Source organism: Salvelinus namaycush, chromosome 26, assembly GCF_016432855.1.
Source record: "Salvelinus namaycush isolate Seneca chromosome 26, SaNama_1.0, whole genome shotgun sequence".
In the NCBI taxonomy this organism is placed as follows: domain Eukaryota; kingdom Metazoa; phylum Chordata; class Actinopteri; order Salmoniformes; family Salmonidae; genus Salvelinus; species Salvelinus namaycush.
The window spans coordinates 33,334,799-33,360,542 of record NC_052332.1 but is presented as its reverse complement, the minus strand read 5'-3'; the positions used below and the strand labels follow the sequence as shown (position 1 = coordinate 33,360,542).

The window sequence follows — 25,744 nt, the reverse complement described above, 5'->3', positions numbered from 1 at the left end:
ATATACTTATAGCAATTAAGATTACTTTTCCAGTCTACTTTTAAGAGACCATTAAGAATGTATTTTTGTATATGTTGATGAATGAAACATTTTCTACTTGGTGTGCTTGATGGTCACAGGACAGCTGTAGTGGGGGGTTTAAGGGAAAGGGAAGGGCTTTCCAAGAAGATGCTGGGGGTATGTAACATGCTAGATGGAGGGGCGAATAGATACCGTCTTTCCCCTCTGGTTGTTTCCATGTTTTACAGAGAAATGTTTGTCTCAGTAGATGTGGGCCAGGCAAGTGACTGCAGCTTCATTTGTAACCTAAAAAATGATCATGAATACATCAAATAAATATACAATCAAATAATGCATCAATTGTTAATTCTTTCCTCCACCGAAAGGCCACATAACTATCCATTTTAATGCGTATATGAAGTAGGAGACCAGATCGGTTAGGAAACATGGGTAGGAAGCCACTTTTTAAACCCTAATGCTGCTTCACGGTGTTGCAAGCGGAAGAGGTTTCCCCGAGAAAGCTAAGCTAACAAGCTTGCTAACTTTGTAAGTGTGTGACATCGTCACGGATTGGTATTTCATTCCGTTTTTATAACACAATTCGATACGGACAAACAGGACTGATTTAACAAAGCCTGTTCGTTTGGGAATATGCCGAAAAATAAAGGTAAGTAGCAAACATGTTTCCTTTGGTTGTTAGCTAACGTTATTCCATGGAATGGTTGATGTTCATGCTAGCTAGCTAGCCACCCGGGCCCATGCTTAGCAACGTGACTGGAGGAAGGCACCGTATGGCATTTAACAAATATTTAAAAGCGTGGAAACGTTGCTTAACCTTCATTACCACCAACGTCATATTGTTTATTTTATCGCAATTTGACTATTAATAATGTAGGAATTCGACTGGCGAACTATGAACTGCCTTTTGTCACATTATTTTGCGCAACTGAATGACGTTAGTACCAACTAGTGCGGTAGGCCTAAAATATCCCTGCCCTGTGCCCATCATCTTGAGCCTCAGCCCTGATGCTGTCACATTCACTAGCTAACTAGCACAGATAAAATGGATTAATTAAAGTATATTTGTAGCTAGGCTACAGCCATTTGGTTGGCCTATTTATCCGTGTTTATTTGACTCATGTTGCCAATGACTGGTGGAATTGGAATGACAGTCACCCATTAGATAGAAATATTGGCATTCCAATACATCTCTCATCCTCTCATCTCATTTACAGGTAAGGGAGGAAAGAATCGGCGACGTGGTAAAAATGAGAATGAATCAGAAAAGAGAGAGCTGGTTTTCAAAGAGGATGGCCAAGGTGAGTGCAAGGTCCCCCTTCAACCTTATTTAGTCTGTAAATTTAGCAAATAGGTTCTGACTTAATTTCAACCAACTGTCAACTGCTTTAACACTGACCATGCTAACAGTGTAGCTACTAATCGAATACAGTTATGATCTAGATTAGATGTATTCAACATTTGTGTGCTCCCTGGTTACCAGTTAAGCACTTACATTTGAGCCACCTCGTGACCTCTATATGAATTGCCTAACTGCTTAATCTCTGTTCTAATCTAGAATATGCACAAGTCATTAAGATGTTGGGTAATGGACGACTGGAAGCTATGTGTTTTGATGGAGTCAAGCGACTATGCCACATCCGAGGAAAGCTACGGAAAAAGGTAATTGTGTACACAGTAGCCTATATAGCGTTAGTGCTACTAGTCACAAAATTTGGCAAATAGCTGAAGACTGTTGATCATATGTGAAATGTACACTGCTCAAAAAAATAAAGGGAACACTTAAACAACACAATGTAACTCCAAGTCAATCACACTTCTGTGAAATCAAACTGTCCACTTAGGAAGCAACACTGATTGACAATAAATTTCACATGCTGTTGTGCAAATGGAATAGACAAAAGGTGGAAATTATAGGCAATTAGTAAGACACCCCCAAAAAAGGAGTGATTCTGCAGGTGGTGACCACAGACCACTTCTCAGTTCCTATGCTTCCTGGCTGATGTTTTGGTCACTTTTGAATGCTGGTGGTGCTCTCACTCTAGTGGTAGCATGAGACGGAGTCTACAACCCACACAAGTGGCTCAGGTAGTGCAGTTCATCCAGGATGGCACATCAATGCGAGCTGTGGCAAAAAGGTTTCCTGTGTCTGTCAGCGTAGTGTCCAGAGCATGGAGGCGCTACCAGGAGACAGGCCAGTACATCAGGAGACGTGGAGGAGGCCGTAGGAGGGCAACAACCCAGCAGCAGGACCGCTACCTCCGCCTTTGTGCAAGGAGGTGCACTGCCAGCGCGCTGCAAAATGACCTCCAGCAGGCCACAAATGTGCATGTGTCTGCTCAAACGGTCAGAAACAGACTCCATGAGGGTGGTATGAGGGCCCGACGTCCACAGGTGGGGGTTGTGCTTACAGCCCAACACCGTGCAGGACGTTTGGCATTTGCCAGAGAACACCAAGATTGGCAAATTCGCCACTGGCGCCCTGTGCTCTTCACAGATGAAAGCAGGTTCACACTGAGCACATGAGTACATGTGACAGACGTGACAGAGTCTGGAGACGCCGTGGAGAACGTTCTGCTGCCTGCAACATCCTCCAGCATGACCGGTTTGGCGATGGGTCAGTCATGGTGTGGGGTGGCATTTCTTTGTGGGGCCGCACAGCCCTCCATGTGCTCGCCAGAGGTAGCCTGACTGCCATTAGGTACCGAGATGAGATCCTCAGACCCCTTGTGAGACCATATGCTGACACATGCACATTTGTGGCCTGCTGGAGGTCATTTTGCAGCGCGCTGGCAGTGCACCTCCTTGCACAAAGGCGGAGGTAGCGGTCCTGCTGCTGGGTTGTTGCCCTCCTACGGCCTCCTCCACGTCTCCTGATGTACTGGCCTGTCTCCTGGTAGCGCCTCCATGCTCTGGACACTACGCTGACAGACACAGGAAACCTTTTTGCCACAGCTCGCATTGATGTGCCATCCTGGATGAACTGCACTACCTGAGCCACTTGTGTGGGTTGTAGACTCCGTCTCATGCTACCACTAGAGTGAGAGCACCGCCAGCATTCAAAAGTGACCAAAACATCAGCCAGGAAGCATAGGAACTGAGAAGTGGTCTGTGGTCACCACCTGCAGAATCACTCCTTTTTTGGGGGTGTCTTACTAATTGCCTATAATTTCCACCTTTTGTCTATTCCATTTGCACAACAGCATGTGAAATTTATTGTCAATCAGTGTTGCTTCCTAAGTGGACAGTTTGATTTCACAGAAGTGTGATTGACTTGGAGTTACATTGTGTTGTTTAAGTGTTCCCTTTATTTTTTTGAGCAGTGTATAAATGCAATCCAATGTCATCATCCTTTATGCGCTACTTCCGTAATGCTTTGGGTTGGAAATGACATGAGGGTTGACAGACTCTTCTACCTGGGCTGTATGTGTCCAGTTCTATGATGGAAGTATTACAGTTATTATACTCCAAATTCTCCTTGCTGACATATTGTTATTCTCTCTTGGGCAGGTTTGGATCAACAGTTCAGACATCATCCTGGTGGGACTTCGAGATTACCAGGTAATAATTATGAGAGACAAAAATCAGCAATGGTTTGTATTTTTTATGATAATGTTAATACATTGCATTCTTCCTTAAAGGACCAAAAAGCTGATGTTATCCTGAAGTACAATGCAGACGAGGCCAGGAGTTTGAAGGCCTATGGGGAGCTTCCTGAACATGGTAAGTATCTGGGACCTACCTGCTTTTCGACCACTGAGTGCTCGGCTATGAAAAGGCAACTGACATTTACTTCTGAGGTGCTGACCTGTTGCACCATCTATAACCACTGTGATTATTATTTTACCCTGTTTGTCATTTATGAACGTTTGAACATCTTGAAGAACGATCTGGCCTTAATGGCCATGTACTCTTATGATTATGGGCACATGTGCACTCTTTAAGGCAAGCTAGTTCATTAACGGTGAGTGTATGTTCTAACTCCCTAGCTAAAATCAATGAGACCGACACGTTCGGACCTGGTGACGACGAGGACATTCAGTTTGATGACATTGGAGATGACGACGAGGACATAGATGATGTAAGTAGAAGGTTCCTCTTGCAAGTCACAAGGAAAGCTGTCAATGGGTAATAGGCTTGGGCGATATACCGCATACCAGGGTATTTCGAAATAACAACGGTATGTTTTTCGATACTGTTTTTTGGGGGTAGGGTTGAGGCGGGGGTGCGTGCAACGCCACTGCTTATAAGTTAACTATAACTAAGAAATCTAAGATGTCATGAATTATATACAGCACAGGGCTCCAGTTTTACATTTGGTCTACTAAGTGGTTAAATGTCAACATCAAGCTTCTTGGTTACAGCAGAGACATTCAATCCCTGCCTGGATCAAGATCCCTGTTGACATGTTCCATCTTGCCCATGTTCTGTTATAATCTCCACCTGGCACAGCCAGAAGAGGACTGGCCACCCCTCATAGCCTGGTTCCTCTCTAGGTTTCTTCCTAGGTTTTGGCCTTTCTAGGTAGTTTTACCTAGCCACTGTGCTTCTACACCTGCATTGCTTGCTGTTTGGGGTTTTAGGCTGGGTTTCTGTACAGCACTTTGATATATCAGCTGATGTAAGAAGGGCTATATAAATACATTTGATTTGTTGCCTAAATTGTTTTGTGCGACCCTTGTATGCACTTCTGGTAATACAGTATGGCACAGAAACGGTATGGAATCTGAATACCCCCCAACCCAAATGGATAACTGATGTAGTCAATCAACTGAAATCACATACAATTGAGTGAAATGCTTTTTCGCTCTGTGCATTTTGCTTGAACGTTTTGTCTTTGCTATTGGGTCAGGTAATACTACTTGGTAACATGCCTCTCTCCCCTTCCTCTCAGATCTGAATCTGGACTATTGTGTGCCACATCATTTACGCAGAGGAAAGTGGACATTTCTATACTACTTGCCAACAGCGCCCTGTTTCCTCAAGTCAGTTGAGACTGCTTAAGACCTGGAATCTATCAACTGAGAATATCATCACACCTACTTCAGTCCACACTTCATATTTTTGTTATAGGTGTAATATATTTATATTTTATTCCATCTCATGTGGAATATAGGCTCAAATTACAGAACACCAGAATTTAAAATAAAAAAACTGAAATAAATGTTTGGTCTGGAGATTTGTCTAAAACAAAGGATCCCCTCCCCTATTTTTTTTTAGAACGTACTTTTGTTTTCTTGATATTGATGGTCAATAAAGTAATTGTTTTAAAAGTTGTGATAATTTCATATGCCTTTTTCAATCAAAAAACATCTTGGCTGGCAACAGAAATGTCACTTTGTAAAAATGGTGAAAGCAGGTAGAAGAACTCTGTCCTATTGGTAAATGTTTTATTTAGCATTTACAGTAGTTGCACAACACTGGACCTAGTATGTAATAGTGCCTTGTTTTTATACAGTATTCCACCTATCAATAACAATGCTGCATTTAAACCTAGGGAATTTTGTAACCAAATTAGGAGTGCTCAAAAGGATGTGTGCTAGGCCCACAGCATGATCACGGGTGAACTCAGGCAAGGATAGTCTCTTCGCATTTGTTTTATTTGCTTTGGCTTGATGACACGCACAGAACTTGGCTGGCTTTGCTATAAAGTCAGACTGACAGGACGGGGCGAGGTTCATTTGAGTCTGGAGCGAGACCGCCGCAGGGTACCCAGTCTTGTTCAGATGCTGCGCACCACTTGATCCACGTTCACGTCTCTGGGCAGAGGGGATCAGAGGCACATCTACTCAAAAGTTTTGACGCTGTCATTGTAATGTTTTTCACTAATAGCCTATTTGAAGAAAGCATATTAATAATAAAATTAAGACATCAAATTCATATTGGGCTTTTTTAAGAAAGGTATTATTTCACCCCAAATATAGCCCAATGGAAAATAAAACGCACGAAACAACTGTCTGTCCCACTCCCATCATGTATCCAATTATTTGATGGCAACGTATAATGCTATTAAATGCAATTCAATAATTCGTTTTTAGTCTACTTCATGCATTTGATTAGGCTACAATTTGTCCTTCCATCAATGATGTAATGCAGAGCCGGCAGGCGAGGTACTGACGCGCTGTCGAATATTCGCACATCTCTATCCAGCTCTACTCCCTGAACTGGAGCGCATAATTTTCTCCCCTCCTTCCCAACAGTTATCCAAGGATACCTAGCCACGATCACGTTTGACCTTCAAACTAGTCCACTAAACAAAAGCCTATTGCCTCATTCAATAACCGCATTCATCCGAATATCCTACTGCTCTCCTGACCGCCTGTGCACCGTTCCGGGGGAGCGCACATATTGCAGGCAGTGGGAAACAGATACATCCCTCGATAGCGCAGCATATGTTCTCATGCGTCTGAAGGTAGAAGCTGGCGATGCGGTTTCCCTCGGCTTGATTTGGAGCCTTTTGCTGCGGGGTGTTTGACATTGCACCCATACATTTGGGGGTGATCCGCTAGTGACTACGACGATGGCGGAGAAGGCAGTCAATACAGCGTCCAGCGCCTTGACAGGTAAGCTAGGTAAAACGTTAACGGTCTATTGTTTACAATATCCAATGTTTCTCTCCACGGTAGCCTATTTTGTAAAGGGTTCTATAACATTGGCATAGGGCTACGCGCATGAATCACTGTATCCCCAAACTGCATTTCATTGTAGTCTTCAGTCATTCCTAATATAGCCTAAATAGCCTATGCTAAATATCGTTGACTCTATTGAAGGTCAGCTGCCTAAACAATTAATAATTGTTACATCAAAAGGACAACTTGCACCTTTGTTGATTGCCAAATTGATTGGCTCTGTGCCAGAGTGGTCATGCCAATAGGGGGCACAGGGGCACATGCCCCGACTTGCTTCCATTCAGCCACAAGAGCATTAGTGAGGTCGGGCACTGATGTTGGCTGATTAGGCCTGGCTCGCATTTGGCGTTCCAATTCATCACAAAGGTGTTTGATAGGGTTGAGTTCAGGGCTCTGTGCAGGCCAGTCAAGTTCTTCCACACCGATCTTGAACAAACCATTTCTGTATGGACTTTGCTTTGTGCACGGGGGCATTGTCATGCTGAAACAGGAAAGGGCCTTCCCCAAACTGTTTCCACAAAGTTGGAAGCACATAATCGTCTAGAATGTCATTGTATGCTGTAGCATTAAGATTTATTTTCACTGGAACTAAGGGGCCTAGCCCAAACCATAATTCCTCTTCCAACAAACTTTACAGTTGGCACTATGCATTCGGGCAGGTAGCGTTCTCCCGGCATCCGCCAAACCAAGATTAGTCCGTAGGACTGCCAGTTGGTGAAGCATAATTCATCACTCCGGAGAATATTTCCTCTGCTCCAGAGTCCAATGGTGGCGAGCTTTACATCCCTCCAACCGGCTCTTGGCATTGCGCTTGGGGATCTTAGGTTGTGTGCGGCTGCTCGGCCATGGAAACCCATTGCATGAAGCCCCAGACGAACAGTTCTTGTGCTGATGTTGCTTCCAGAGGCAGTTTGGAACTCGATAGTGAGTGTTTACGTGCTTCAGTACTCGGCGGTCCCGTTCTTTGAGCTTGTGTAGCCTATCACTTTGCGGCTGAGCCGTTGTTGTTTCCACTTCACATTAACTAGCAGGGCAGAAATTTGACAAACTGACTTGTTGGAAAGATGGCATCCTATGACAATGACACGTTGAAAGTCACAGCTCTTCACTAAGGCCAATCTACTGCCAATGTTTGTCTATGGAGATTGCATGGCTGTGTGCTCTATTTTATACACCGGTCAGCAGTGGGTGTGGCTGAAATAGCCGAATAGCCGTAGACTTTAGAAAATCAAGCAATTACTAAATTCACCGAATAAGACTCACATTCCTTTCAATCCTTTACCCAGACTCCCGAGTGGCTCAGTGGTCTTAGGCACTGCATCGCAGTGCTAGAGGTGTCACTACAGACCCGGGTGCGATCCCAGGCTTTATCACAACCGGCCGTGATTGGGAGACCCATAGGGCGACGTACAATTGTCCCAGCGTCGTCCGGGTTTGGCTGGGGGGGCTTTACAAGTAGGTCGTCATTGTAAATCAAGGTTGAATAAAATCAAATAAAACGATTTTAGCAGAGATGCAGATAAGCATATTTAGTTTTTTTTAAATAACCACCAGTCAGGATGACACAGACAGCTCAAAAGGTATGCTTAGATATGCAGAAACATATACACTGCTCAAAAAAATAAAGGGAACACTTAAACAACACAATGTAACTCCAAGTCAATCACACTTCTGTGAAATCAAACTGTCCACTTAGGAAGCAACACTGATTGACAATAAATTTCACATGCTGTTGTGCAAATGGAATAGACAAAAGGTGGAAATTATAGGCAATTAGCAAGACACCCCCAATAAAGGAGTGGTTCTGCAGGTGGTGACCACAGACCACTTCTCAGTTCCTATGCTTCCTGGCTGATGTTTTGGTCACTTTTGAATGCTGGCGGTGCTTTCACTCTAGTGGTAGCATGAGACGGAGTCTACAACCCACACAAGTGGCTCAGGTAGTGCAGCTCATCCAGGATGGCACATCAATGCGAGCTGTGGCAAGAAGGTTTGCTGTGTCTGTCAGCGTAGTGTCCAGAGCATGGAGGCGCTACCAGGAGACAGGCCAGTACATCAGGAGACGTGGAGGAGGCCTTAGGAGGGCAACAACCCAGCAGCAGGACCGCTACCTCCGCCTTTGTGCAAGGAGGAACAGGTGGAGCACTGCCAGAGCCCTGCAAAATGACCTCCAGCAGGCCACAAATGTGCATGTGTCTGCTCAAACGGTCAGAAACAGACTCCATGAGGGTGGTATGAGGGCCCGACGTCCACAGGTGGGGGTTGTGCTTACAGCCCAACACCGTGCAGGACGTTTGGCATTTGCCAGAGAACACCAAGATTGGCAAATTCGCCACTGGCGCCCTGTGCTCTTCACAGATGAAAGCAGGTTCACACTGAGCACATGAGCACATGTGGTAGCGGTCCTGCTGCTGGGTTGTTGGTTTAGCATCTGGTTTTGAGGCCTTATTTAGTTTTCATAGGGTAGACATGTATTTAAAATTCAAATCAAATCAAATCAGGGACTTGAAACATATGGTTTCTCACCAGAACACAGACCATTTATCATTAGTTAAAGACATGTGACCTGGCCAGTGAAAAGGTATTCTTGTTAGTTGCCTACCTATAAGGCCTGTCCTGGCAGACACCGATTTAAGTTTATAGCCTATACTCTAAAAGCATGATATGGACAGTCTCAATCGAAAGTGCTTTTTAATTTATAGGCTTATTTACACTGGGTCTGCGAAAGCACCCCTCAGTACCTAGGCTAATTCCTAGTTTCCCAAAAGTTAGTTCTTTCATTATAGGCCGTGTACAACCCAATGTTGTGATTTGATAGGTTTTTCCTTGACTGGGAGCTGTATTAGATTTTGGTGAGTGATGCATAAGTAACAGGGACAGATTATGGCTGTTGTTTTTAATCTAGTCCAGAATAAATCAATGGCCTGGCTGCTATTTGTCCTTGACTGACCTACAATAACTATTCAGACTTTTCGCTTGACTCATATGTTCCCTTCTCCAGCCGAAGGATTGACTCCACCGTCAGTTGCGGAGAAGAGACCCCAAAGCAACAGCCATGGCTCCCCAGCCCGTGTTGTACTTCATCCAGGGAGCCCAGCTGTGAAAAACAGTAAACTGCTCCAACTGATGGCTCACACTCTTAATCTTAACATTTAAAAATATTTATTGGGTGCTTATTGGGTACTTGTCTGAATTGAAAAGGGGCATTACAGAATTACTTTAATAATAATTTTATTTGGCCTTACTGCTATTAGCCCATACAAACACATTGAATAACAGATTCAATACATGGAACAACAGATAGTCCCACCCAAAAATCTAAAGGAAGTTTGTTCTGAAGTGTCTGTCTTATATCTGAGAGATATCAGGAAACAGTCAAATAAAAAATAAAAATGTATTTAAGTATTTTTGGCACAAAACAGTCTCCATATACAGTATACTGTACTTTATTTTTTAACTGGTACCAGGGGACCTTCAGACGAGTCTTGTGAGTCCAGTGGGTGTCCTAGAGCAAAACACCCTACATGTTGTATTAGTGTGTAGCCCACTGACAGATTAACTGTACCGACTTCAGACGAGTCCCATGATGCTTGTGGGGGTCGTAGAGCATGACCACTCTTGTATGACCACTCTTTCCATAGAGTGGTCATAGTTTGTAGGTCAAACCGTTCGAACCCTACAGACGACACATCCAGTGCATCCAATACTGTGGTTTTAGTGCTATGTATAGCACTGCTTTCCTCTGCTGATTAACTGTGGGGACTGTTATCTCTCCCATATCAGACGAGGTGCTGAGCCCAGCCTTGGTCATAGAGAAGAAGTCCCAGCTCAATGGGCTCCCCTCCCCTTTACGTCTGCCAGGCAACAACACTAACAATCATGCAGGTAAACAGTGTAAGTCACACTCTCACCCCCACTGTGGCTGTTAGCTCCCCTACAGAATCTTTCCCTTTTTCTAGATATGAACGCTGCTTAATATCTTCAAGTGTCCTCTCTATAAACACATCTCTCCCTCACTATCTCTTTGAACGTCTCCCCTCGCTCTGTTTCTGTCTAGCTTGTCTGTTTCTCTTTTTTAATCCCATTTCATATCACTTTATATCTCATTCCCTCAGATGTGGAAGGCTATCTGAGGACAGATGACAGGATGCGTTTAGCCAAAGAGAGACGTGAGGAAAGAGATAAAGGTTTAGGTAAGTGATGTTCCTGTCAGTATTTAGACTGATGGAAATCATATTTTATTGAAGCCAATATTTGTATTATAGCAGATTAGCAGAAATGTATAATTTATTATAGCAGATTAGCAGAAATGTATAATTTATTATAGCAGATTAGCAGAAATGTTGTATAATTTATTATAGCAGATTAGCAGAAATGTTGTATAATTTATTATAGCAGATTAGCAGAAATGTTGTATAATTTATTATAGCAGATTAGCAGAAATGTTGTATAATTTATTACAGCAGATTAGCAGAAATGTTGTATAATTTATTATAGCAGATTAGCAGAAATGTTGTATAATTTATTACAGCAGATTAGCAGAAATGTTGTATAATTTATTATAGCAGATTAGCAGAAATGTTGTATAATTTATTACAGCAGATTAGCAGAAATGTTGTATAATTTATTACAGCAGATTAGCAGAAATGTTGTATAATTTATTACAGCAGATTAGCAGAAATGTTGTATAATTTATTATAGCAGACTAGCAGAAGTGTTCTATAATTTTGCCCCATAAAACTTCCAGCCAGTAGTGAGGTTCAGGAACAAAGATTGTTGTTGGTTTTTAAAGTGGTGTTGGAGAGGGTGGAAATCTGGGTGTGTTGGTTGGTGTTTCCAGCGGTACGAGAGCAGGCGATCATGGAGAAGGAGCGGCGGGCTCAGCTGCAGTATGAGCGTACCGTGGAGGAGCGCTGGAGGAAGCTGGAGGAACAGAGACAGAAGGAGGAGCTCCGCAGAGCTGCTGTGGATGAGAAGAGGAGACAGAGGCTGGAGGAGGAAAAGGTCAGACTCACCACTTAGCCACTACATCTTCCAGTGCATGATGTAGTTCCCTCTGTGCTCACACTCACACACAGCTCTTTCAGCTTCAGTTCAGTTTCAGTTCCATTTTTGTGTGTTTATTACTCAGTTTGTATGCTCTGTTTTTGTTTCTATGTGTGTGTGTGGCATGTGCAGCAACAGCCCCAACAGCCAGATGTTGACATCCTTCTGTGGCGACGGGTTTTGGAGAGAGAGATAAGCAGGGACATAATGTATGCTCTTTAATTCACTCAAATCCTCTAGTTCATTAATCACAGTACTTAATGTCGTCTCCCAATCAAATATTGGATAGACCTCTGCTCTGTTAGGTAATGGGGATTTTCACCCACCCCCTCTTGTCTATCCCACCCTGCATACCAGTCAACACTGGCTTCTGGGAAGCTGATGCCATTGGTATTGATCTCTATGTAAATCTCAGTGACCTCATCAGCCTAATCAATGAATGTCTCTGCCATTCCATTTGTTTAATCTGATCCTAATCCTGCTTTGTCATTGCTCTCAATTTGTCAATGCTTCCCAAAATATCTGCTCAGCCACGACGACATTGGCAGCTTTGTCTTTTTAAACCATGTCACACACTGCCACTTTCCGAAGACGAGTCCATTTATTTTAGGGATTTGTAGCCTACATTGATTCCACCATTTAGCCTTTAAACCTAGCATAAACATGTATGTTATAGAGAATTAAGTTCGTCTAAGTGGAGTGAAATAACATGAATTATAATTTGTTTGCTCTCTTGATATCTTTATAAAAGTGGTAATATTCATAAGATCATGCATTTTTGAGACAGATGATACAGCATTTACCTTGGTCATCAATCTCACCCGGGATCGATTGTGTGTGTGTGTGTGTGGTGTGTGGTGTGTGTTCCTATTGGATGGATTATATCCTCTGGATGATGTCATTATAGACCAATAGAAATGCAGGAGGAGCCCATGTGGTGTGGCTAATGCCGGATTTGCTTTTCTGTGTTACTAAGATTCTTCACTTTCTTTTCACCCTTTATTGAATCTTTGCAGTGTCAGTCTCAAATATTTGCTATTGTGCTGGCTTCATCTGTGTGTGTAGTTCATATTGTCGGTGCATGTCCATGTATTTTTCTGTGTTAGATAGGAAGAAATGAAAAAGAAGAGTAGGGATATATAGGAGGAAAAGATGGAACAATTGTAAATGGAGAAATGTTGGCAATGGTTGATCACCCACCAGATGGCTTTGTCTCCTGCTCTGTTGGGCTGTGTACCATGGCAACACTGTGGGTGGGGAAGGGTTAACTATCTTGGATGAAAGATGATTTACTGGGGAAAATCTGAGTAGAACAGGAGGCTAGACGAGAGAGGGGGGGTATAGGATAAAGGAAGAAGGGAGCTAGTCTCCAACCTGTGTCAATACTGTTGCATGCTGGGAGATTGACTGTGTGAGTGTCTTTGTGTCAACATGTGTATGTGATTGGAGGGGTGGAGTCCCCAGGCAGCTGTGGTCTCTTTCTATCTGCCTTATGAGGTAAAGTGAGATTGTGCTGTGCTGTGAGACTGTACTGTGCTGTGTAAGAGGAGAGGTGGTGGTTATGGAGTGACCAGCCTGGTCCTCGTGGGAGGTCCAGGGGAGCAGCTCAGTGACAGAGTCCCTTGTCTTCCCGGTCCTGGAACGGAACAACCAGGAGCGACTGGACGCTCTGATGAAACGCTCCCTGGAACGCAGCCTGCAGCTAGAGCAGAGGCCCAAACGCTGGACATGGGGCGGAGCTGGAGGAGCACAGGGTGAGTCCACAACAGGGAGATGGAGAGGAGTACAATGAGGTGTGAATGATGAATCAGTGACTGGAAGGAGAAATGGTGAGAGGGAGGGAGGGACCGCACTAAATGTTCTAGGCTAATTCGATTTGGCATGTCCTTTTGTGGCTTCTAAAGTTATAGGATACACATTTGGAGTTCTCCTCTCTACCAGATACAAGCACACAAGCAGTCCATCAGATAAACTAGCACACAAGCAGTCCATCGGATAAACTAGCACACAAGCAGTCCATCGGATAAACTAGCACACAAGCAGTCCATCGGATAAACTAGCACACAAGCAGTCCATCGGATAAACTAGCACACAAGCAGTCCATCGGATAAACTAGCACACAAGCAGTCCATCGGATAAACTAGCACACAAGCAGTCCATCGGATGAACTAGCACACAAGCAGTCCATCGGATAAACTAGCACACAAGCAGTCCATCGGATAAACTAGCACACAAGCAGTCCATCGGATAAACTAGCACACAAGCAGTCCATCGGATAAACTAGCACACAAGCAGTCCATCAGATAAACTGGCACACGATAGGTGTTGTTCTGGAAGCTGCTGGTTTCTTATGACTCTCCTCCACCCTTCTAGACTCAAGGTCAGACTGTGATGTCTCTGTGCCTGCCTGTCCCAGACCTGTCGTAAACCGTGGAAATAGTAATCAGTCCAGTCAACCCTGAGGGGAGCAAAGCAGACAGTTTTAGAATTGACAGCATACTTGCTGCTGTTTTAGGGCATTATTGAGGGCTTCTATCGTGAGTCAGCTATTGATGATTTCATTTCGATGGGGCACTGCGAGTTTGGTGTTCTTTGTGGATTATGATGGAGGACTGAGATACAGAAACATAATGTTCAAAACGTAGATGCTGATGTTTATTACACTGTTTTCTGAATGTGTTTGTACATGTGATTTGGTTTGGGTCATAGAGGGATACATGTATATGGAGGATAAAGGTGTGTATGTGAGAGAGAGTCTTTCTCCCTGGCCTGCTCATTGCCTCCAGCCTTGCTGCATGGGTTTACCTCCCCAGACAGTTGTCTACCGGAGCACCCTGCTGGGTGCACAGGTATATCAGGGGGTCATCAGGTAAAGCCATGAGTGGCAGCTCTGGTCATAACGCTGTGCTCTCTCTGCTCTGCTCCGCCCGCTGCCTATAGGTGACTGTGAGAATGCCCCTCTCCCCGCCTCCACCTTTCCCCATGAACTCGCCGCCCCCTTTCCTGCTGCCAGCGAATCCGGTAATGTTATGAACCCCTCCCGTTCGGTCCACCAATCCCCTGTCCCCCATCCTGCTCTCCACCCCACAGTGACCACTGCTCTCATTGGCTGTTTGGTTCGAGGGAAATGTCATGCCGACTCAAAGGTTTTATGTATATTTCCCAGAATGCATGTGCAACAGCTGAATCAGAAAGTGTATCTGGAAGCATGAGGATGTGTGGGAGGAGTCGTGTGCCTGGAACAATTACTAATGTACAAGTGTACATTGATGTTGTATAATTGCTGCTTTTATCAATATATTTTTTTACGTGTGTATGTGTGAGGGTATGTGTAGGTATTGGTGCTCAGCTTGGGTATTTTGATATCTTAGTTGTCTTTTGGCACTTGCAAGTCGATCCGGGTCGAGCAAAAGAGACAGCAAGGGATAACAATAGAGATGTAGGGTTTAAGGATACACAGAGAAGAAAGTAAACAAGAGATCCATTAGGAAAGGACAGGCATTAGGGGCCACGGCACATGTACATCACTTCACTTCCTCCTTTTCATTGTTTGAAACCTCCTTGTCGCTCCTCATTGAAAGCATATGTCACTCAGTCACAACACTTTGGTTGAGGTTTGACATTCGCAATGTTTCTTTCTGCATCTTACCAATCTGTAATATCACCCATTGAAATACTCAGTGTTGTATAGAGCCCATCCTATCCCCATGAGTATTTGGAAAACATAAACCAATAATAATGAAGTGACGAGCAGTATTTGCCATTCAACATGCACAGGAACAGGTAGTCCACCAGTTTTACATACAAGTACTACTAATACTCCTTCTACTACTATCACCACTAGTATTACTACTACTACTACTATCATCACTAGTACTACTACTATCACCACTAGTACTATTACTATCACCACTACTACTACTACTACTACTACTACTATCACCACTAGTACTACTACTACTACTACCACCACTAGTACTACTACTATCACCACTAGTACTACTACTACTACTACTACTTCTCCTTCTACAACTATCACCACTAGTACTACTACTACTACTACTATTCCCACTAGTACTACTACTACTACTACTACTACTATCACCACTAGTACTACTAATACTACCACCACTAGTACTACTGCTATCACCACTAGTACTACTACTTCTCCTACTATCACCACTAGTACTACTACTATCACCACTACTACTATCACTACTACTACTACAATCACCACTAGTACTACTACTACTACTAATCCTTCTACTACTATCACCACTAGTACTACTTATTCTACTACTATCACTACTACTACTAGTACTACTACTACTATCACCACTACTACTTCTCCTTCTACTACGATCACCACTAGTACTACTACTATCCCCACTAGTACTACTACTACTACTACTACTACTACTACTACTACTACTATCACCACTAGTACTACTACTAGTACTTCTCCTTCTACTACTATCACCACTAGTAGTACTACTACACTACTACTCCTTCTACTACTATCACCACTACTACTTCTCCTTCTACTACAATCCCCACTAGTACTACTACTACTACTACTACTATCACCACTAGCACTACTACTATCACCACTAGTACTACTACTACTACTACTACTACTACTATCACCACTAGTACTACTACTAGTACTTCTCCTTCTACTACTATCACCACTAGTAGTACTACTACTACTACACTACTACTCCTTCTACTACTATCACCACTACTACTTCTCCTTCTACTACGATCCCCACTAGTACTACTACTACTACTACTACTATCACCACTAGTACTACTACTATCACCACTAGTATTACTACTACTACTACTACTACTACTATCACTACTACTACTATCACCACTAGTACTACTACTAGTACTTCTCCTTCTACTACTATCACCACTACTACTACTACTACTACTACTACAATCACCACTAGTACTACTACTAGTACTTCTCCTTCTACTACTATCACCACTAGTAGTACTACTACACTACTACTCCTTCTACTACTATCACCACTACTACTTCTCCTTCTACTACGATCCCCACTAGTACTACTACTACTACTATCACCACTAGCACTACTACTATCACCACTAGTACTACTACTACTACTACTACTACTATCACCACTAGTACTACTACTAGTACTTCTCCTTCTACTACTATCACCACTAGTAGTACTACTACTACTACACTACTACTCCTTCTACTACTATCACCACTACTACTTCTCCTTCTACTACGATCCCCACTAGTACTACTACTACTACTACTACTATCACCACTAGTACTACTACTATCACCACTAGCACTACTACTATCACCACTAGTACTACTACTACTACTACTACTACTATCACCACTAGTACTACTACTAGTACTTCTCCTTCTACTACTATCACCACTAGTAGTACTACTACTACTACACTACTACTCCTTCTACTACTATCACCACTACTACTTCTCCTTCTACTACGATCCCCACTAGTACTACTACTACTACTACTACTATCACCACTAGTACTACTACTATCACCACTAGTATTACTACTACTACTACTACTACTACTACTACTATCACTACTACTACTATCACCACTAGTACTACTACTAGTACTTCTCCTTCTACTACTATCACCACTACTACTACTACTACTACTACTAATACTACTACTACTACTACTATCACCACTAGTACTACTACTAGTACTTCTCCTTCTACTACTATCACCACTAGTAGTACTACTACACTACTACTCATTCTACTACTATCACCACTACTACTTCTCCTTCTACTACGATCCCCACTAGTACTACTACTACTACTACTACTATCACCACTAGCACTACTACTATCACCACTACTACTACTACTACTACTACTACTACTACTACTATCACCACTAGTACTACTACTAGTACTTCTCCTTCTACTATCACCACTAGTAGTACTACTACTACTATACTACTACTACTACTACTACTATTCCCACTAGTACTACTACTACTACTACTACTACTACTATCACCACCAGTACTACTACTACTACTACTACTACTACTATCACCACTACTACTTCTCCTTCTACTAATACTATCACCACTAGTACTACTACTAGTACTTCTCCTTCTACTACTATCACCACTAGTAATACTACTACTACTACTACTATCCCCACTAGTACTACTCATTCTACTACTATCTCCACTAGTACTACTCCTTCTACTACTATCCCCACGAGTACTACTCCTTCTACTACTATCCCCACGAGTACTACTCCTTCTACTACTATCCCCACTAGTACTACTCCTTCTACTACTATCCCCACTAGTACTACTCCTTCTACTACTATCACCACTACGTCTACTACTATTACTGCTACTATCATTACTACTTCTAGTACTACTACTACTGCCACCACTAGTACTACTACTACTACTGCTACTATCACCACTCATACTACTACTACTGCTTCTTACACCACTAGTACTACTACTACTCCTTCTACTACTACTATCACCATTACTACTACTCCTTCTACTGCTATCACCACTAATACTACTCCTTCTACTGCTATCACCACTAGTACTGCTACTATTACTGCTACCACTGCTACTATCACTGCTAGTACTACTACTACTACTACTACTACTACAACTGCTTATTTCACCACTAGTACTACTACTACTACTACTTATATCACCACTAATACTACTCCATCTACTACTATCACCACTAGTACTACTACTATCACTACTATTACTTCTACTACTACTACTACTGCTTCTTTCACCACTATTACTACTATTACTGCTACAATTACTGCTACTATCACCACTAGTACTACCACTATCACCACTATTACTGCTACTATTACTGTTACTGCTGCTGCTATCACCACTACTAGTACTATTATACTACTACTATTAATGCTACTACTACTACCCTAAACACTATGACTTCGGCAACTGCTACTCTCACCCTCACTGCTAATAGCTACTTCTGTCGGTGTCATCACAAATGACAATGAGACATTTTTGAGGCAGACCCATACATCTTTTCCATTCTCCGGGTGTACAGTACTCACTAGTCTAGAACAAGCATTCTTAGCCCCGTTCCTCTTCTCCTTCTGCTTCTAGCACCTTAATTTCTCTGTCTCATGTCCCTCATGGCGTTTTGTTTTGTTCGTCATCCTCATCTCCGTCCCCTCCTGCCAACTCCTCCATTGACCCCTGACCCCTCCATCAGCCAAGCGCTGTCACCTGAACTCTGTGGAGAGCCTGATGGTCCACCGCCTTCTTACCCACACTCACTGTGGTCCAGTGCCACAGTGCAGCAGACCTCCATCTGCCCTGCCACCGATGCACAGGTAGCAGCTAGACAAAACATCTGGACCGACAAGTTTTTGCACATAGACAGTAAATGTTTCCAGACAGGTAACACACCGGTGACATCGTGCAGCATTAGTGATGTAGAAACTAGGGACTGCATGGCAGCATTTCTACTTCTGCCGATAGACATGCCATTTCATCTACTTTATTTATGTCTAGGTCTGGCTTTTGTGAATGTATGTGTCTGAGGGTATAGATGTGTTTAAATGTGTGTATTCAGTATGTGTGTAACAGCTGTCTACTGTGTTTGTGTGTATGTTTTGGAGTGACAAGGAGAAAAAATACCTACACGCTAAGATGCTTCACAAAAGTGTTGCTTAACATTGCATGCCTTACATAATGTACAGTGATGTAGTGGTAAACAAAATAGGTGGATAAACACAGTACTTTCAATGAATTTTTCTGTAACGCTCGTGTGAAATAAAAAAGGTGAGTAAAGGGTGTTTACCCTCCACTACACCACTGTAAATATGGCAGTAGTAATGTTGCTTCAGCATAAACATTTTTTTGCAATCAAAAGTGTGTGGGTGTTTTTATTTTATTTTCTAAATGCCAATTTATATAGTATTCGTGATGTATTTGGGGGGATTGTGCAAACATCACTCTAACTTGCGACAGATGACCATGTGAAAAGACAAAATAATTTGTATGTTTCATTACAAAAATTGATAGTATAGTTAGTTTCCTCCATACCTATACTGTGGATATTGATCGGAAAATATGGAATTACCATCATTGTATCTCCTCTGACCACAATACATCTTAACTTGATAATAATTTTATCCTTTGACCTCTGAGTGTCTGATGTCTGTCGTTGTGCAGCTCCCTGCAGCCCCCACAGGTCACCCTATCGGGGCTCGCCAAGCCGGGCTAATCGACGGAGGCTCCAGGGCTCTCCAGAGGAGTCAGCAGGGGGGTCTATCTCCACCCCTCAAACCCCCAAGGTCAGACTTGTTTTACCTACCCACTTTGTTGTGGAATAGACAGAAACCAGTGAAGAGTTGGCAGGGCCATGTTGGCAGGGCCATGTTGGCAGGATTACATACACATGCACACACACTGACATTCTCTCTGGTGTGTTTTCAGAAGGAGAGGTTGCGCAGAGAGAGAAGGACTGGCTCCCCGGCGACAGGCTCCCCTGTGAGAAGAGCAGAATCCCCAGCCATGTTCACCAGACGCTCAGCCTCCCCCGCCACCCCCAAGTAAGACTCGCTGTCCTGCTGCTGAATCCATGTGGTCGGTCCTAGTTATTGTGACAGAGGGTGATGATGTCTTTCTTGTTGCTAGGTTGCTGAGCTGTACCCAGTCTCCCTGCACTGTGCGCCAGTACCACTCTTCTCCCATCAGGCACAGACCCACCACCCCGGTTACCAACGGCAACAAGAAGGAGGACGGACAAGTTGAAGAAGCCAAAGGGCACAACAACATCAGTGACAGAAATGTCTCCAAGCCAGAGACCCCTGTGAAAAAGATGTCTGATATTCAGAGCCCTGAGAAGTCTTCTCAAGCCGACACCGCTGAAAAAAAACTGTCCAACACCGAGACCCCAGAAAAGAGATTCCCAAAAACTGAGACCCCCAGTAATAACTTAAAAGGTGAGATTTCTGAAAAGAAGGACAACCCTGATAAGAAGAGTCCTATGGCTGAGACTGCTGATAGGAAAGCATCCAAAATAGACCCTCCAGACAAGAAGATGCCAAAGTCCACCTGCAGCGACCTGAATGCAGATAAGAGCACAGGTGAAACTCTTTACCAATCGTTTTGTGTATATCAATATTTATGTACATCTATCAGTGCATTGTCACAAGGGCACGAGTTTCAATGCACACTGATTTGGGCATTTATCTTTGGACAGAGCCATCGTCAGTGACGCCAACAGGAAAAGGAATTGCTGGAACGACAAGCGCAGAGGAAGCATCTAGACTGCTAGCGGAGCGTAGGCGTCTGGCCAGGGTGCAGAAGGAGCTGGAGGAGAAACAACATCGTGAGCAGGAGGAGGATGAGCGGTAAGGAGACTGTTTGTCTCAGTGGTTAGTGTCACCATGCGTCTCTTTGTTTGTCAGTACATGACGGACAGATGGTGTGTCTGCGTGTCTGTGGATGTGACTGATAGCATATACTGCAAGTCATCATGTCTGTCTCTGTGTCACTCAGTCTGAAGGCGGAGCAGCTGAGGAGGAGACAGGCAGAGGAGTGGGCACGGCAGGAGGAGGAGGCTCGACGGGCTGAGGAGGAGAGGAGCAGACAGGAGGACCTCCGTAGGACGAGAGAGGAAGAGGAGAAACTGCAGAGGGAGGGCCGGGATAAGGAGCTACAGGTCCAGATGGACAGAGAGGTGGGGGGGGGGGTCACTATGTTGTGACTGTCTGTATGGTGATATGCAGAAAGTCTACTCTGGTGCATGCTTAACATGGGTTGTTTGCACAGTACACTGTACTGTTCCACTTCCAAGCATAAATCCTCTATCTTCATCAATACAGAAGGAGGAGGCCGAGTTACAGGCACAGAAGGATGCGGAGCATCAGCGTCAGGAGAGAGAGATACTGAAGCTACAACAAGAAGAGGAGAGACATCTGCGGAAGAAGGTTTTTATGACTCAGAACTCAATGCTTATTACTGAATAAATCAGCCTCTGAAACCCAGTCTCAATACACGTCATCAAAGTCTGTACCAGTCCTTAATCAAATGTTGATGCAATCCCCACAGAGAATTGAGGAGATAATGAAGAGAACCAGGAAGAGTGATGAGAACCAGGCTGAGATGAAGGTACTGTAGATGTGCCTGCCGTTCTCATAGCTCTGCACGGCTTCAAGGAAGGGACCTGCTGACTGCTGTATTATCCATGTGATGTTGTGTGATCTTGTAAGGTATTGCATACTAACATAGTATGTGCTTTGCAGCTTGTACCCCCCCCCCCCCCCCCCAAGAGCTTTTGTTTTTATATCTATGTTGTGATCATTATCAGGATTAAATTGTATCATTGTTGATACATTGGTTTATGCGTCCTGATTACTACAGGTCTTAATCACACAACATTGTACATAATTTTGTTCTTATTTGCTGTGGAATAATAAATGTTCCCTCCATCTTTGTTCCATATTGAAGCAGAATGAGGAAGGGCAGGTGGATACTCTGCCTCAGCCTGTCTCACCACCAGGTAGGTGATCCATTCCACTCACCCACTGATACTCTGCCTGCCCGAGCAGGAAAGACCCCCTATGAATGTATAAATGCTTACTAAAGCATGTTGTATAGGATTCCCACCCAGTGGGTGCAGTGGGTAGTCTGGGCATGGTGGGTGAGAGACCCCAGTACTTTTCCATCAACATAGGAGACTCCTGCATGGCTGTAATTTAGCAGTGTTTTTCCAATACCTGCCCTCAGGAGAGGATTGGATTCGCTCTGCATCCTAGATTATGTTCAAGGTCTTTGGCTATTTATAACTCCTCTGTTCCTGCCACAATGCAGCCCTCAGCATGTAACTTCATCCTTAGTATTTTTCACTAGAAAGGTTGAACATCAAATCAAATGTTATTTGTCACGTGCGCCAAATACAACAGGTGAAACAACCTTACAGTGAAATGCTTACTTACAAGCCCTTAACCAACGATGCAGTTTTAAGAAAATACAAAAAAAAAGGGAGATAAGAAAAACAAATAATTAAAGAGCAGCAGTAAATAACAACAGCTGGGCTATATACAAGGGGAACCGGTACAGAGTCAATGTGTCAATGTGCGGGGGCACCGGTGTCGAGGTAATTTAGATAATTATGTACATGCAGGTAGGTTGTTAAAGTGGCTATGCATAGATAATAACAGAGAGTAGCAGCAGCGTGGGGGGGGGGGGGGGGGGGGGCTTGCAAATAGTCTGAGTAGCCATTTGATTAGTTGTTCAGGAGCCTTATGGCTTGGGGGTAGTAGCTGTTTAGAAGCCTCTTGGACCTAGACTTGGCGCTCCGGTACCGCTTGCCGTGCGGTAGCAGAGAGAACAGTCTATGACTAGGGTGGCTGGAGTCTTTGACAAATTTTAGGGCCTTCCTCTGATACCGCCTGGTATAGAGGTCCTGGACGGCAGGAAGCTTGGCCCCGGTGATGTACTGGGCCGTACGCACTACCCTCCTGAGGGGGAATAGGTTTTGTCGTGCCCTCTTCACGACTGTCCTGGTGTGCTTGGACCATGTTAGGTTGTTGTTGATGTGGACGCCAAGGAACTTGAAGCTCTCAACCTGCTCCACTGCAGCCCCGTTGATGAGAATGGGGGCGTGCTCGGTCCTCCTTTTCCTGTAGTCCACAATCAACTCCTTTGTCTTGATCACGTTGAGGGGGAGGTTGTTGTCCTTGCACCACATGGTCAGGTCTCTGACCTCCTCCCTATAGGCTGTCTCATCGTTGTCGGTGATCAGGCCCACAACTGTTGAGTCATCAGCAAACTTAATGATGATGTTGGAGTTGTGCCTGGTCGTGCAGTCATGAGTGAACAGGGAGTACAGGAGGGACTGAGCACGCACCCCTGAGGGGCCCCCGTGTTGATGATCAGCGTGGCGGATGTGTTGTTACCTAATACATACAGTATTTAGAAAATGTAATGAAATTGAAGAGAAAGACCAATATGCATTTCTTGTTCTATTTGATTAGCTGATGTAGAACAGAGGGCAGTAGCAAATCTGCCTGTCTACTTGATCTTGGAAACCCCTCTGGCTCACAAAGGTAGTCATGTATGATATGTTGCCACAGTGGTGCATATATGTTAAGGAATGGGACAATTTCAAGGGGTAATAGTGGCCAGGGATTTAACAAATTCTGACATGATTCTAGGGGAGGCATGGGATTTGTGTATATTTAGCATATTTTTAAGCCGTCCTTGGTCAGGTCTTGTGGTGCTCTTTCTCAGGGAATAGTCCTGTGCAATGTGATAATTTTGTTCTCTACAGGGGAAATGCAAATGAACTCAAAGATGAAGATTGAAACTAATGCTCAGGTGAATGTGCAAGAAAACCCAAAGGTTGAGTCTCAGGTTAATGGACAGGTCACTATCCATGTCAACAAGCAGGACAGTGCCATGGTGAAGGGACAAGCCACCTACCAGGTAACCCCACTGAAGAATGATCTGCAAAAGGGACAGGACGCTAAACAAATAAATAAACAACAGACAGCCCAAGTGAATGGACAGGGTGCAGCCCAGGTTCTCAAGCAAGAGAGTGTTTTTGTTAAGGGACGGGTCGCTTCCAAAGTGAACCAGCAAGAGAGTGCACAGGTGAATGCAAAGACCATTGACCAAATTAATCGTCTGGATAATACAAAGAGACCCGATGCTCCCCAAGCGGGCAAACAGGAGAGTGTCCAAGTGAATGTACAGGTGAAGAAACCGGAGGAAACCCAGGTGAGCAGCCAAGCCACTGCTCAGCTCAAAATCCAGAAGAGTACCAAAGTAAACGTGAAGTTGACCACACAGACAATCGGACAAGAGGTGCAGCCCAAGAAACCGTCCACGGCGTCCCTACCGGTGGGCCGACCCCCACCTCCACTCATCAACCTGGAGCCATTGGTTGTGAAAAGCAGCGGGGTGTATGACGAGGTGCAGTCCATGGAGGTCAGGTAAGCCATCAGAGCAAGGCCATGTCTATCTACAGGAATACATGATGATGTACGTATAACTGATTCAAACAATAAATGCAACTGATACTGGTTAGTATGAACATTTGCATATGTATTGCCCACCATACCAGCTACCTATGCGTGTTACCCTCAGGACATATTAGGGATTTTGTATCAACAGAATCCTATTTGGAGCTTTTCCACAGCACTTCGTCATACCCTGAGGAATATTGATAATGAAAATGGCTTCACATTTAACACTTTGCATAATAAATTATTCACCTCATATCCGCCCTTGATTACTCAAGGGCAGCATGCTCCATAGTAGTATACCATCGAGGGAATAACCATTATGAAATTTACAAATTTGCTCCATCCCTTGTCCTCTCTCAGCCCAGTTTCCAAGGAGGAGCTCGTCTCCATCCCAGAGTACTCCCCAGTCAATGAGGTCCAGCACAACGGCATGAGTAATGCCCGAGCCCTGGAAGATCTGCTGGACCTGACGGGCCATGTGGCCTACCCCAAACTCTCCCCCATTGGAAGCCTAGGAGACTGCAACAAGAACCTGATTGAGGGGCTCTGTAGCCCCGGTGCCGATTCCAAGCTCATCCAATCTCATCCTCCACCCTCACACAAGTTCAACTACCAGTAGTCCGGTACATAAAAATTCATGTGAGGATGAGAATGTGAATCTATGAGAATGTTCACAGGTGCATGTTTACACACTTTACATCACAAACGCAAGTTGTCACATACCGTAGCTCGCCCACACTAGCTTCTCTCAAACACACAGAATCTTATGATGACCTTTTTCTTTTCAGAGCCCTGGACTGGCAAGCCATGATGGAGAGAGCAGAGGGAATGCATCTATGTTGTCTGGTGTTATTGAGGATGGAAATCTCTGCACCTCTTGAGATGAGAGAGAAAGCACTCTGAATTTAGTTTTTGATCCTCCTTGTTGGTCTCCAACCTTGAATGTCCATTAACCTTCAACCTCCTACAATACATCTGTCTTTATAGCCTTGGACCACGGAGCATAA

At 44.0% G+C, this 25,744-nt stretch overlaps 2 protein-coding genes across 2 annotated transcripts; both read left to right on the top strand.

Annotated features, from left to right (window-relative positions):
• Positions 1-490: 490 nt before the first annotated feature.
• Positions 491-5,295, top strand: LOC120021460 (eukaryotic translation initiation factor 1A, X-chromosomal-like). The gene is made up of 7 exons (XM_038965238.1): positions 491-667; positions 1,236-1,319; positions 1,577-1,680; positions 3,529-3,579; positions 3,660-3,741; positions 4,008-4,099; positions 4,913-5,295. Exons 1-7 carry the CDS (start codon positions 652-654, stop codon positions 4,916-4,918), a joined length of 435 nt encoding a protein of 144 aa, XP_038821166.1. The 5' UTR covers positions 491-651; the 3' UTR covers positions 4,919-5,295.
• A 1,243-nt stretch (positions 5,296-6,538) lies between these two features.
• On the top strand, positions 6,539-25,356 carry LOC120021096 (MAP7 domain-containing protein 2-like). Its single transcript, XM_038964738.1, is given in 18 exon segments — positions 6,539-6,581; positions 10,431-10,532; positions 10,763-10,840; positions 11,488-11,651; positions 13,348-13,447; positions 14,634-14,719; positions 18,973-19,031; positions 19,033-19,088; positions 19,933-20,054; positions 20,197-20,312; positions 20,398-20,849; positions 20,966-21,116; positions 21,265-21,445; positions 21,591-21,695; positions 21,817-21,876; positions 22,216-22,267; positions 24,041-24,704; positions 25,098-25,356. Coding segments are annotated over 18 exon segments (2,850 nt in total).
• Positions 25,357-25,744: the final 388 nt, after the last annotated feature.

Excerpts from the sequence above, each read along its gene's own strand:
- LOC120021460 (XM_038965238.1), top strand. Across the intron at positions 1,681-3,528 it reads GAGGAAAGCTACGGAAAAAG|GTTTGGATCAACAGTTCAGA; the intron begins GTAATTGTGTAC and ends TCTCTTGGGCAG. Across the intron at positions 3,580-3,659 it reads TGGGACTTCGAGATTACCAG|GACCAAAAAGCTGATGTTAT; the intron begins GTAATAATTATG and ends TCTTCCTTAAAG.